Raw genomic sequence first — 13,836 nt, forward strand, 5'->3', positions numbered from 1 at the left:
GGTGGAAAGGGTTAAATATTGCACCAACCAACGTTGATAGACTGATTTTACAGGTATACTGTGTTGGACAGGTGGTATATTTATGCAATAACTATTAATTAATTCAAATGAAACCAAATGTAAAGGTTGCCTTTAAACGTCAAGCTTCTCAGAGAAATTGCAGAGGGTTTCAAAAAATAGAAGGACATTGGGGTATGACTTGCATTTTGAGGAAGATTATTTTGTGCCTTAATTACTTATCAATTTTTTTCCCTTTTAATTAATATCAGTTCATGGTCTGAAGCAGTAGATATTCTTAGTTGTATAGGCTTCCTTAAAAAGAAAAGAACTTTCTGTGTCGATATGTGGATATATATGTATATAGGTATATCTCTCTTTACAAATGTGTGTGTATATATATACGGGTGTGTATGTATATATATATGCATATGTATGTGATATTTCAGTAGAATATACTGTACATATACATCCATGCCTGAACTTGTACAGACTGTATATAAATATAAAATGGCCACATCTCTTTGCGTGTGTCTGTCCCCGGAAGGGTGGACTGATTGTTTTTGGATGTCTGCAGCTGTTACCTTGAAGGATGCAATTTCATCTTTCATTTATTTTTCCCCATCTAGACTGTATCAGGATAAACTGTAACGCCAGTAAGTTTTCCCTCAAGTTTCATTTTGTTCTCTGTATATTAAAAAAAGAAATTAACTTTATTTCCTTTGCTAGTTTATAAGCTGTTTTTCTTTCTTTCTTTCTTTCTTTTTCCCTTTCTTATTTGTTTTTTAAATACAAAAATCAAAGAGAGGGTGGGATCTGGGGCTGGGGGAGGAGGGAAGGATTCGTGGTGATTGTGTGCAAATGTGTTATGTGAGGTTTCTCTCAGAAGGAGATGAACTGTTATTTCATGGCTTTGCAGAAAAGCACCTGAGCATTGGAATGAGCTGAAAATGTGTTTCAGTGGTAACCTGTTGTCTTTTGGGAAATGCCTTTAGAGATATTTAGAGAACACGTAAAGGTAACAACAGGTACTGTATACACTTCTCCACTACCTGAAAAACACCCCTATAATAAAACATGTTCAGGACACAGTGGTGGCTGCTTAATCTGATATTTCTTCAATACCATTTTTAAGGGGGCTGGTGGGCTTTTGGGGTGGGGGGAGAAGCCTTTAGCATTGGGGTAGCATCTCAGACTCTTATGAGAATCACCTGCAGGTCACCTCATCCGCTAGACTTCTGTGACAAATTCTATCTGAGGGACTAACTCTGGGTCCCTTTCAGTTTGTGTGAGACAGAAGGGGGCTTAGGAATGTCATAAAGAGTAATCATTAAAGACCACATCACAGCCAGAAACTCTGTAGTGCAACAGAGAGAGCCTCTCCTGCCATGTTTCAAAAATCGTGAGTTTAGAACTTGTTGAAATAAGTATGGGCCTCAGGCCACAAAACGTGGATCTGGATTTTGGAGCCAATCATCTCTTATTAAAACAAAATTCCTTTCTGAACTGGTGGCCCTTCTGTGCTGTGCTCCTTGCAGGGGGGGTTATGGAATGCTTAACAAGTTGCTCTAGAGGTACCAGAAGCCAAGAAGGCAAACCTGGCTTGGTGGGTTTTTCTAAACTCTGTTGGCTTCATCCTTTGAGCTATATAGTCTGTCCAATCCAAGCTAGTGGGAGGCCAGGGAAGGAGCAAGTTATGTAGGGTCACTTCATTCAGGCTGAGTTTTCTAACAGCACCAGGGGCTGTGCCAGGAGGCACCGCCTGAGACTCTGTCCTCTGGAGTGAACAAGTAGTTTGCAACCAGCAATGAAACAACAGTCAGCAGCAGCAATGGCGATTCTCTCTGGGAATCATTCCCTTTGCTACTTTCCCTTCAGTTGGGACTCTCTGTGCAGGTGCAATGATGGAAACCATACAACATTTGATTGTTTCACATATGGTATTGGCCCAAACCAAGGGGAGGTGTGCAGATGTAGCAGGGGATGATATACACCTGAGCAGATGGCACACCTGTTTCCTCTCCTGGTAACTGGCAGCTCCCTCACATGTCAGTCTGCAATGGAGCAGGATTGCACAGAGATGTGTGCAGGATGTGGGCTGGCTAGTATCCTCAGTATGCTATGCAGTGCCATGTGGAACTGACTGGCTCCATGGATCTGAAAGCAGGAGGAACATGGAGCCTTTGTCTGAATTTCCTTTTGAGCTTTTAGGTTAGTTTGAATATTGTATTCAAGGGGTGCAAAACCAGGCCAGGAAAAATATTCCCTGAATCGCTGCAAAATGAGATTGCCAGTTTCGGTCCAGCACTACTAAGGATAATTGCATAAAAATGGGATCTTTTGTTTCCCAAAACTTTCCATGCTCCTTGCTACTTATTCCTCCCATCCATCCAGAAACTTGTCCCATGCTCATTATTAGTGTGCCCTGAGCGCTGGTCTCAGAGGTAGCATCTGGTGTCCTCCCTAGCCACACCCCTATTTGAGAATGGCTGGTTCCTACAGTGTCACCCAGAAAGGGCTCTGTCTTCAGGTGTGGAATCAGCAGCAAGAGGAGGAAACAAAGATTCTGTTTTCATGCAAATTAATGTCCTTTAGTAGTAATAAAAAAGGAAAGAGAGAAAAAAAGACACAAGAAATCAGACAAGCGGTTTGTGTCAGTTTCCCACCAGCGTCAGCATCTCTCTAAATCATTTTGCTTTCATGAATTTTTAATAGTCTAGACTTTTGCACATTTAAATATGTTCTTCTGGCAAAGATTTTATTTATTTATTTTTAAAACAACTTGGATTTTCCTAATTTAGTTTTTATGATTTTCTGCTTTGTTAGGTTTTTTCTTCTTCTTCCTTTTTGTTCCACCGCTGGCATGGTGGAAAGACTCAGGCTGTCTGTCCCTCCCAATTACTGGAAGGGAACCATACGGGAGCTGACTAGTGGGGAAACTGTATATCCCTGTTCTATGTCTAAGTTCAATTTGCGTAGGCAACAGCAAAAGCAAAAGCTCATCCTTGTAGGAGGCTGGTGATTTATTTGTGCATGGGGAGTTACAGATATGGCTGTGGGTCTCCCAGGTGTGGGCCTCTTAGGTTGATTAATATTCTGGGTGTGTAGCCTGAATCCCTGCTTGGATTCAGGGTAACATTTCAGAGGTCGGGAAGACATGCATGTGTGTTGAGGTGAGGAGAGGGTTTAAGGGTGAGTGAGCTCAAGAAATAAGGTTCCTTTCCAGTTGAGGGGCCTCAGATTATGCAGTCACCATTGCTTACCGAACACAGGAGACCTGGATCGTGTTTTAAAAGCAAACAGAGCTGTGGTTGGGAGATCCCATGGAATAGTAAAAGTGATGTGGCCTGGGTATCCTACTAGCATGGTCACAGACAGCACTGCAGCTCATGCTGCCTCCAAGGCTTCCAGCATGCAGTGACAGGTAAGGACTTTGATTCTCATTGCTCTTTCTGTTCATTGAAGGATGGTTTTGGGTTGGGAGAGCTTTTGTGCTACTTTGCTGCATCTGTAGGTTGTTCACATTTCCTAATGTCATGTTCTGCCCTCCACCGCTCCATTTTTCCTACTCTGCTTCATTCCTCATCCCTTTCATACCTCCAAATTGTAGGGTGGAATGATTGATCTGGTATCCTGTTTTACAGGGACATGTTCTTCTTTTCACGTATCTATTTTACTTTAAAAAACACTCTCTCGCTTCACTCTTGGAAAGACCTCCACTGGTGAAGTCTGAAGTCTAAAGTGCCTGATGCTTATCTCACTTAAATCAGGGGTAATTCCATTAAAGTCTGTAGTGTTACACCAATGAAAGCAAGATGAGAATCGGTTTCTCAGATCACAGAGTTTGAAACTGTGAGAGTGATTTCTCAGCACAGACCTAACAGATGGAACAATTGTGTTGTCTGGCTTTGAAGGAGAGATCCCTGCCTGTCAAATGTTTCTGCTTGTACAAACACAAACTTTTTTAAAAATGAAGGGGGACTGAACTTTGAACATAAGAACACAGGATTTTCCCAAGGGGAACAGCTCTTTTGTCCATCTCCTCTTGTATCCAGCCTCCTGATGTGGCCAATGTACCTATGAGGAAGGTAGGAAAGCCCTTATAGTGTTCTTCATCTATTGTGCCACGCTATCCAGTATTTCTTTACCTCTCCAGTGTGCTCTAATCCTTGCATTCTGCATCTCTTTTTTGGTGACCATCTCTCATTCCTAGGGGTTTAGTCTTCAGTGTCTAGTCAAGCTGAAGCCTCAGGAATGGCACTGCATATATTTCAGGTATAGTAGCTTTTGGAGTATAGGGTGCAGAAGCCCTCATGTTAGTGACATTTCTGGATTATTTTTTGCTTCCTATTTCCTGGCTTCATTTACATATCTCCCACCTTCCCACATTGTGTCTCTGATCACAGACAAGGAGGAGGGTGTTACTAACATAGGAGGCAATAATTTTGAGACAGTAGTCGTCTTTGATCCAAGGAACACTGCTGGGTTGTCTCTCGACTTTTCATGGTGAGGCCTTCATGTCTTACTAGAACATGCAAAGCAAGTCATTTCCCAAAGGCCCATTTATTTGTGTGGGTCTTGAAGCCTCAGCAACCTATGACCCTACTTTTTCTTCCATTTCAAGTAGCAGGAACAGAGGGGAGGGAGAGATCTCATAGTTCAGTTGCTACTTAGAGACCCTGTGTTTCTTAGGGGCCTCATGGTTGGTTCCTTGCTAGGAGTCCAGTTAATTGTGCAGCTACCTCTGACAATAGTAGGTAGCTAAGACATGAGGCCAGACCTGCAGACTGTGTTGTATTTAGTGCCCCGTTAAATTCCATTTTCCATAATGTCAAAGTTTCATTTTGTTAAGCACCAATGTAGCAACATAAAGCAGGAGCTTGTGATACATGAATCTCCGGGAGATGTTAAGAGCTTTTCTCTCACTGTATTATCATAAACAAATGTGCAACCATGCTAACCCAAATCTAATCAAAACATTGTAACACTACGAGCCTTTCTCTATTTTCTTAGAGAATCTGCTGTCATTTTAATAAAAGCTTAATAATGCTCTAACAAGAAAATATTATCTGTAAAATGAGGTGATATGCTTAGATGTCCCCATCATATTTGTGACGTTAGTATCTCCTAATGCCAATTTAATGTAATCCAGGAGGAAATTAATGCTAACACAGACTGAGAAATAATGACAAGTCATTAGCATGTTGTACTGTAACATTGCAGCTACTTTTAGGAGATTTAGTGTCTGAACAGCTTAGCTGATAGCATTCTCACCTGTGGGCTGGAAGTCATGTATTCAAGTGCCAGTTCAGCCCAAGGGTACCATTGCAGTGTGGGAAGGAAGGCAGGAAGGAAGCTGTATTTTTGAATGGTATCTTCTTCAGAGGTCATGTTAAAAAGAGATTCTTTCTGCCATCCTCTGGTAGCATTCCAGGTTTAAATGAAAAATTCCTCTGTGACAAGGTAACAGGATGTGGAGCCTTTTGCTCCGACTTGCTAATTTGAATCCTGCCCAGGTGTGTAGCGACTGAAAGCCATTACCATCTGAAGGCTGTTTGGTGGCCTGCATGAGGTGATGTATTAGCCTCAGTCCAGATAAAAGCGGACAGTTATCCATGTGATAAAGCCCACAGTTGGCAGTCTCAACAGAGATGACCAGGTTTGCACAGCATTTGGAGACTGGACTCCTCTCTGGGGCCCTCCAGGGCAGGGGTAAGGCAGTGGGTTCTGTGTGCAGGAAGACTGCTCTGCCACCATCTTAGCTGTACCTGTTCTGTGGATATGGGGTGGATTTTCAGTCCTATCAACCCTGCACTTTCATGAGCAGAAAATTGACATAAACATTGGAAAAACATGACGTAGTGTGTGGGGAAGAAGAGGGTGTTTATGCATGTATTTAATTTCGATAAGGAGGAGCCCAAGGAGGGCATTTTCTAATGAGACTAAGCATGGTTAAAAAAAAACAGAACAGACACTAATCAGCACCGAGCATGCCTCACCACCCTGAAAGCTGCCCTTGGCAATAAATTCTGGGGCAGATCACAGCGATTTCAGCAGTTCTGAACCCAGAGTAGCTGGTGAGGAGGCCGTAGTGGTTCATATTACTGGATGCAGAACTCTTAACAAATGAAGGCTTTAGCGGTTACTTTAATTACCCCAGTACTGCAAGGACTGAGAATACTGAATACTGCTGTGCTATAATTCATTTTAGGGGCATAGTTCATTGTTGTTTTATCCCTTGGGAATAAGATTTAATACTAAACAATAAAGAACAAAAGACTGATATGTAAAGTCAGAAAAAGCAGTAACTTTATAATGCATTTTTTGCCATAGTACAAAGGCCTCATGTCACTTAATGTGCTGGAGGCCTTAAATCTGATCTAAAAAATTCTGGTATAGCCTTGAGTTACCAAATTCCAGTTAGCCCAGACTTGGTTAACAGAGGTTGATTAATGGCCCTCGAGGTAGTATTGTTTTCCTCTGTAGAAAGGCTGCAGTTCTGGTCTGTCAGTTCCAGAGCTGAGGAAGAGGGTTCAGTGGGTTTTCTAAAGTCACTTGTTTTTAAAGGACAGCACTGTTTAAAATGTAGTCCCCCTCAATCCCTTTGTACACTGCATTATAGGGTTGGGACCCAGATGGAATGCACCCTTTTGACTGTCTGACAGTCATCACTCCTGGGAAACGCATTGGGCAGTCTACACAACACACTTGTCATCTTCCTTGTTTTATTAACTCTTTCTGGTTTTCTGAAGTCCTCTGCCACCTTTGGAAATCTGAATGCAGTTGAATATATTTATCTTTATAAAAATCTAAGTCTCTGCAGACTCAGAGCCCTGCCTGAAAGTGTAACTAAAGACAAAAATAGTTTGGGAGGGCATGAAGACAAGATAGCCAAATAAAATATCCAAACCAGCATAGAAAACTAGTATTTCATCACTAAATATTAATTACAGCACTTCAATCAACTGCTGGGGTTCTGGGTGCCAAAGTAGCACCTAGATGGATAGATCCCCCATATACCAAAAACCAGCCAGAAAGATGCGGTGGATGATGCCTGGCATACATTGGAAAGGGGTGGAAGATGAGAGTGGCAGATTCCAGAGTCAAATAATGGTTCTGTGAGCCTTGGATATGAGTTTTACCAGGTGGTTGGCTGACTTTGCTTCACCTTATTCATCAGTCATTAGGGCACAGTCTTTGCCTTACTACATTTTTCTAGGAAAAGTGGGCTGACCTGCTTACCTTCCCATGGCAATGATTGCAGGATTTCAGTCCGTCTGACTGGAAGAAGTGGAAAGGGTGGAGGGGGGGAAGAAGCTCCTAAACTTTGCTTTTCAGTTCATTGGCCACATTATTCATGTATGTCCACATTCCAGCCTTTCCCTCAGATCAGCTGTGATCAGTTGCATTTACCTGAGAAAGCAACTGTATTCCATCAGAGTCTGAGGGCATCACACTGCTGGTCTGAAAAAGCAACGCCTCTGTTATTCTGCAGTTATAATGAAGCCTTTGGCTCCTCTTGGACTGCTTCAAATTCTGTCGAGCAAACAATGATCAGAGAGCTATTTCTCTCTTGTTTCATTTCCTGTCTTTCTTTCAAGGCACTGTGAGTCTAGGAGACCTGATATACCGATGGATGGATCAGGAAGCCAGCTGTTTACAAGTGGTGCTAATGTACTGATTCTTGGATAAAGACACCAAAAGGGAGAACTCGTTAACCTACTGACAATATTAAAATTAAAATCAAAATAGCAGCTTCTGAGAGCGCAGATGCTGGACAATATTCAGAGAAGTGAAAAGATCCTGGGAGACACTTTCTCACTCTCACTTCTCATTCTTCTCACTCTTGGCAGTCTTGGAGCAACAACTAGCCTGTCCTACTAGTGGCCTACACTGTAACTGTCACCACAGCCCACCATCCTGCCTGTTCTTTGCATTGCAAGGCTAGCTTGTCTGATAGACAGTTCTGCTTCTAGAAAATGTCCATCAGGGAGCAAAGAAGAGCTGGTGAGCTGTGGTGGCAGAGGGAGGATGGAAGCTTACATTAAAAACATTCTAGGTCAGTTGATCAGAAGCCTCTGAAATGAATTGTGAGGGGAGCCTGTGAGGTCATAGTAGGGAACACCTTAGAAATACCTAGAGTTTTTCCAGTAAGACAAGTATGTGAATCACAGTTGCTATTAATTTGCCCACTTGTTAGCAGTCTAATGAGAGAGGCCAACGTCTGAATGGGCCATACAGAGTGACCTCCCTCTTTCCCAAAGTTCCTTTGGGTCAGGGTGAGGCATGTTGTTGTGTGGTGTGTGGAGGAAGCTTCCACTGCCTCTGCCCGTGCCCTTCTGTGGAGAAACAACTTTAATAATAACCTCTCACCAGTACTATCTCCACTGAAAAATTCCCCCTCCTAGGAATAATCGTTTTTCTTACGTGTCACCCCCTGAACGATCTGTCTTGGGCATATTTCCCATATTCTGCTGGCACAGTCATGAAAATCCTCAGGAAAACCTATGACACCACAAGGAATCCTGTTGACTTGCTGCAGGAATTTTTGATCAGCAGTGAAGGTTCATTATATTTCTCTACCCCATTGTTTTAGCCAGCAGAAAGTGCAATACACTGAAAATTATTTTCATTCTGAATGTGGAAAGTGAGGATGCCTAAGAAAATCCTAGAGTCATTTTCCCAATGAAATTGCTACGCACTCAGTGGCTATGATGTTAAACAGTCATCTGTGAACACTTCATTACGGCAAAATAGCTTTTCCTCTCAGTGGATTTCACAGCACCCAGGCCTGATCATGAATAGGGGTCAAATCACTTGTACATTTATAATTATTTCCAGAATCCAAAGGGGTAAATTACAATTTCTATTCTCTCCTGAATGAACAGAATCATCGGTAAGCATAAAACAAAACAGGGATATTATTATGCTAATTAACTGTTACCACAAGAGAGACTTAGAATAAGCATGGGTTCACGTTTAATTGCCTATTAAGAACCTGTTAGCATGCTGACATCTTTCTGACCGGTATGTCAGCTGTTCTTTCTTCCATACGGAGAAGCTCAGTTTAAATAATTCAAAACATTATTCAAACTGGGCAAGGTGTAGAGGAACTGTGGCCAGTACTGCTATTGGCTGCTATCAACGTGTCAAAATCATAGAATCATAGGACTGGAAGGGACCTCAAGAAGTCATCTAGTCCAGTCCCCTGCACTCATGGCAGGACTAAGTATTATCTAGACTATCTCTGACAGGTCTAAGATGACAGAGTTTTCACAACCTCCCTATTCTAGTGCTTAACCACTCTGACCGGAAGTTTGTCCTAGTGTACAACCTAAACCTCCCTTTCTGCAAGTTAAGCCCATTGCTTCTTGTCCTACCCTTAGAGGTTAATGAGAACAATTTTCCTCCCTCCTCATTGTAACAACCTTCAATGTACTTGAAAACTGTTAGCATGTCACCCTTCAGTCTTCTCTTCAGACTAAACAAACCCAGTTTTTTCTATTTTCCCTCATAGGTCATGTTTTCTAGACCTTTAATCATTTTTTGTTGCTCTTCTCTGGACTCTCTCCAGTTTGTCCACATCTTTCCTGAAATGTGGCACCCAAAACTGGACACAGTATTCCAGCTGAGACCTAATCAGGGTAGAGTAGAGCAGAAGAATTACTTCTTGTGTCTTGCTTACAACACTCCAGCTAATGCATCCCAGATGATGTTTGCTTTTTTTGCAACAGTGTTACACTATAGACTCATATTTAACTTGTGATCCACTATGACCCCCGATCCCTTTCTGCAGTATTCCTTCCTAGTCAGTCATTTCCCATTTTGTATGTATGCAACTGATTGTTCCTTCCTAAGTGGAGTACTTTGCATTTGTCCGTATTGAATTTTATCCTATTTACTTCAGACCATTTCTCCAGTTTGTCCAGATCATTTTGAATTTTAATCCTGCCCTCCAAAGCACTTGAAACACCTCCCAGCTTGGTACTGCTCGCAAACTTCATTGGTGTAATCAATATGCACTTATCTAAATCATTGGTGAAGATATTGAACAGAACTGGACCTAGAACTGATCCCTGTGGGACTCCACTTGATATGCCCTTCCGGCTTGACTGTGAACTACTGATAACTATTCTCTGGGAATAGTTTTCCAACCAGTTATGCACCCACCTTATAGTAGCTCCATCTAGGTTGTATTTCCCTATTTGTTTATGAGAGGGTCATGTGAGACAGTATAAAAAGCCTTACTAAAACACGTCTACTGCTTTTCCCTATCCACAAGGGTTATTACCTAGTCAAAGAAAGCTATTAGCTTGGTGTGATGGGGCGTACTAGGCTCCTGTGTCACTTTGCTGCAGAATAGAGTAGTGGAGGAGTCCTCCAGGCAGCCTAGAATGACTACAGAGAAGCAACCAATCAGAGGGGCTGCTGGAGTGACCAACAAGGGCCAGAAGGGCCATATAAAAGGCAAGCAGCAGAGCAGAAAGTTCAGTTCCTGCCTGGAGCTGTGGGGGGTGGTGGGGAGGAGGAGAATGAGAATGGTCCAGACAAGGTGCCTGCCTGGCTGGTAGGAGCATGAACAGCTCATTGCAGGCAGCATTGAGCCCAAGGAAGACTGCCAAAGACTGGCCGGATGAATGAGCATCAGGACTGCGCACAGATCAGTGTAGGCAGACTGAGCCCCAGGGGACTGAGCCCAGAAGCTGGCCTGACTAGGCGAGGACACAGAAGTAGTCCCAAATGGTCTGGTTGCAGACTTAAGTCCAGTGAGGACTGCTGAAAGAACACCAGCTGCGGGTATGGAGTTGGGCCCCATTTGGGTTGCTTAAGAAGGCAGGGCCTCTGGGAAGAATCCTTAGAGATATGGCTCCATACCAGGACTGGGAAAAGAACCTGAGACTGTATTACCCGAAATGGGGGACTGTGAATGTGGCTCAACCAGAGGGCTGAGTCATTGAGGACCCGCTCAATAGAATTGTGATTGCAGGAAAGGGGGCACTTATGAGAAACAGGTGCAGACCCCATTACAGTTGGTTTGACACTATTTGTTCTTGACAAATCCATTCTGACTGTTACTTATTATCTTCTAAGTGTTTGCAAATTGATTGCTTAATTATTTGCTCCATTATCTTTCTGGGTACTGAAGTTAAGCTGGCTGGTCAATGAGTGCCAATGGCAGGGCTTCTCTCCATAGTCCCACCTCTACAGATCTTGCAACATCTCTGGAACTACATAAGGGGAAAACTGCTAAAAGGATTGAAATATTGTAACAAATCTATGGCTGCTTAGGATGTCACATCTATCATGATGTTGCATACCATGGGTGCTTGGAACTGCCTGCTGGCAGTGGAGATAGTACTCAAATCCTCTTGCTGTATTAAAAAGCAGATCCTTTTTACCTGAACAGAAGAAGAATTTCTGGTACCTGTGAGAAGTATAGGGTATATGACACACAGTTGAAACACTGATTGATTCCAGTCCAGGGCACTGATGGCACATATACATTATCTTTTCTATTGTAATAGTTTGAAATAGCCATAAACCCATTTTGTACCATTCCTTTAACGCTCAGATATAATCCAGAGAGGAATAAACATCATTAACCTCACTACCTTGCCCAGTCTTTATCTAACTAATGAAGGACTATAGGAACCCTACCTCATTCAGTGTTCATTCACTTGCACCATTGAAGGCATTGCACCTGGCTCACAGGGTTTTTGGTAGACAAAATTTGTACCCAGTGGGATGGGTTTGCATAATTTATGCAACACAGAGCATTCCAGGGGTGTGTGTTATAATTCAAGATTATGGAACTTTTTATCCCTAAAAAATGCAACAAAATGCAGAGAATTCCATAAAACACTTCCAACAAAAATTAAAAGAATGTTAGCATGTTTAGTGTGCTTAATAGTAAACACTCAAATGGGTTATCTCTGTTCCCTGTAATTATGGACCACATTACACTTTTTAACAACATGACTACACGCTGTTTCTCAAATAAAACGCTATATATCATTCAAGTGTTTTTCAATAGTCTCGTAAGGTGTGTCTTGTCAGGTGCACAGTGGGTGTGAGGCAAGGGCTTTGCAGGAGTTCTTAATAGTCATAGACACATGAATCACTTCCTCTACCTGAAATGGAGCCACCTTATTGTGGAACAGGACATCAGTTGAACACAGGTAGCTACCTTGACTGACAGTTTAGTACAAGAAAGGCAGGAGGAAACCCAATCTAAGTAAATTGTAGGTAGAATTTTAGGTAGGCAGGATACAGTTACCCAAATGGCAATTGGGCCAGGGCACCATAATCCAAATTCCTGTTGCTGAAAAATGTGCCACGCCCACAAGTAACAGGATATTGGATTTACATCTCAAGTTAAAGATGGAAATTCCAGGAGTTCAGCACTCCCATATCACAATGGGAGGAGCACCAGCTGTGGAATTGCCAGCATCACTTTCTGCCACATCCTAGAGATCTCCCATCCAATACAGACCATATCCAAAAATAGGATTATCTCAGCATTGATGCCACAATGTGGGAAGCATAGGCCCTGGTTGCCTTGTTTGCTGTGGGAACAATGGCTGCTGTTGCCTCCAGCCATGTTTAATTGTATGTTGTCATGCCACAAAGGAATGGGAATATGTCACCTCCATGCAGTGTAGCCCATAGACCCTGGCAGTTTTACTCACTGTGTTGTGCTGTTCTGTGTTGTGGGGTCCTTGTGGGTGAAGGGAGCTGAGTATTTCTTAAATCATCATTGCCGTTCAGAACAAAGTCAGCAAGAAATATTGTTTTCCACCATACTTTAGAACTCTTTTCCTGCACTGTTCATACCGTGGGTTATAGAATATCAGGGTTGGAAGGGACCTCAGGAGGTCATCTAGTCCAACCCCCTGCTCAAAGCAGGACCAATCCCCAGACACATTTTTGCCCCCAGATCCCTAAATGGCACCCTCAAGGTCAGGGGCGGCTCTGTGTTTTTTGCTGCCCCAAGCACAGCAGGCAGGTGGCTTTAAGCCACATGCCTGCGGGCGATCCGCTGGTCACATGGATTCGGTGGCATGCCTGCAGGAGGTCCGCCGGTGCCGGGCCATCGGCGTCCCTGCTGCCAAATTGCTGTCTAAGCCGTGGGACCAGCAGACCTCCTGCAGGCATGCCACCAAAAGCTGCCTGCTTGCCCCTTCACATTAACCGGTAGGCTGCCCCCCATGGCTTGCCGGTCCAGGCACTGAGCTGTGCCTCCTCCTCCCATCATTGAAGCATCTGAACACTACCTAGTGGTGCAGGGGGAGATTTGGGAGGCTTTTCAGATCACTGACTCTTGGTTCTTCTAGTGAGTCATACAAAGAAGCCTACAAAGGTTTTTGGTTTTAGAGTAGTAGCCGTGTTAGTCTATATCTGCAAAAAAATTAGGAGTACTTGTGGCACCTTAGAGACTAACAAATTTATTGTAGCATAAGCTTTTGTGGGATACAGCTCACTTCATCGGATGCATGTAGTGGAAAATACAGAAGGAAGATATATATATATATTTTTTATACACACAAGGAACATGAAACAATAGGTGTTACCATACACATTATAAAGAGAGTGATCAGTTGAGGTGAGCTGTTGTCAGCAGGAGAGAAAAATAACTGTTTGTAGTGGTAATGAAAATGGCCCATTTCCAGCACTTGACAAGGAGATATAAGGAACTTTGTGGGGAGGGGAGGGAGATAAGTATGGGGAAATAGTTTTACTTTGTGTAATGGCCCATCCACTCCCAGTCTTTATTCAAACCTAATTTAATGGCTTTTTTGGATGTGTGTGGGTTTTTTCTTTCTGTGAAATGTTACAGAA

The 13,836-nt window shown here is 42.9% G+C and overlaps 1 protein-coding gene across 16 annotated transcripts in view; it reads left to right on the forward strand.

Moving 5' to 3' along the window:
* Positions 1-13,836, forward strand: part of NRXN3 (neurexin 3) — a 1,449,735-nt gene that overhangs the window by 546,897 nt on the left and 889,002 nt on the right. For 15 of the 16 annotated variants that reach the window (XR_012655819.1, XR_012655820.1, XM_075065588.1 and 12 more), the window contains one exon: positions 627-653. The exons of the other annotated variant lie outside the window; for it this stretch is intronic. Coding sequence is in view for 13 of the 15 variants with exons in the window: in XM_075065588.1 (XP_074921689.1) it covers positions 627-653 (27 nt within the window). In the remaining 2 variants the exon portion in view is untranslated. The remainder of the gene's footprint in view (positions 1-626; positions 654-13,836) is intronic. 16 annotated transcript variants of the gene reach the window in all.

The sequence above is a fragment of the Chelonoidis abingdonii genome, chromosome 4, assembly GCF_003597395.2.
Source record: "Chelonoidis abingdonii isolate Lonesome George chromosome 4, CheloAbing_2.0, whole genome shotgun sequence".
Lineage (NCBI taxonomy): Eukaryota > Metazoa > Chordata > Testudines > Testudinidae > Chelonoidis > Chelonoidis abingdonii.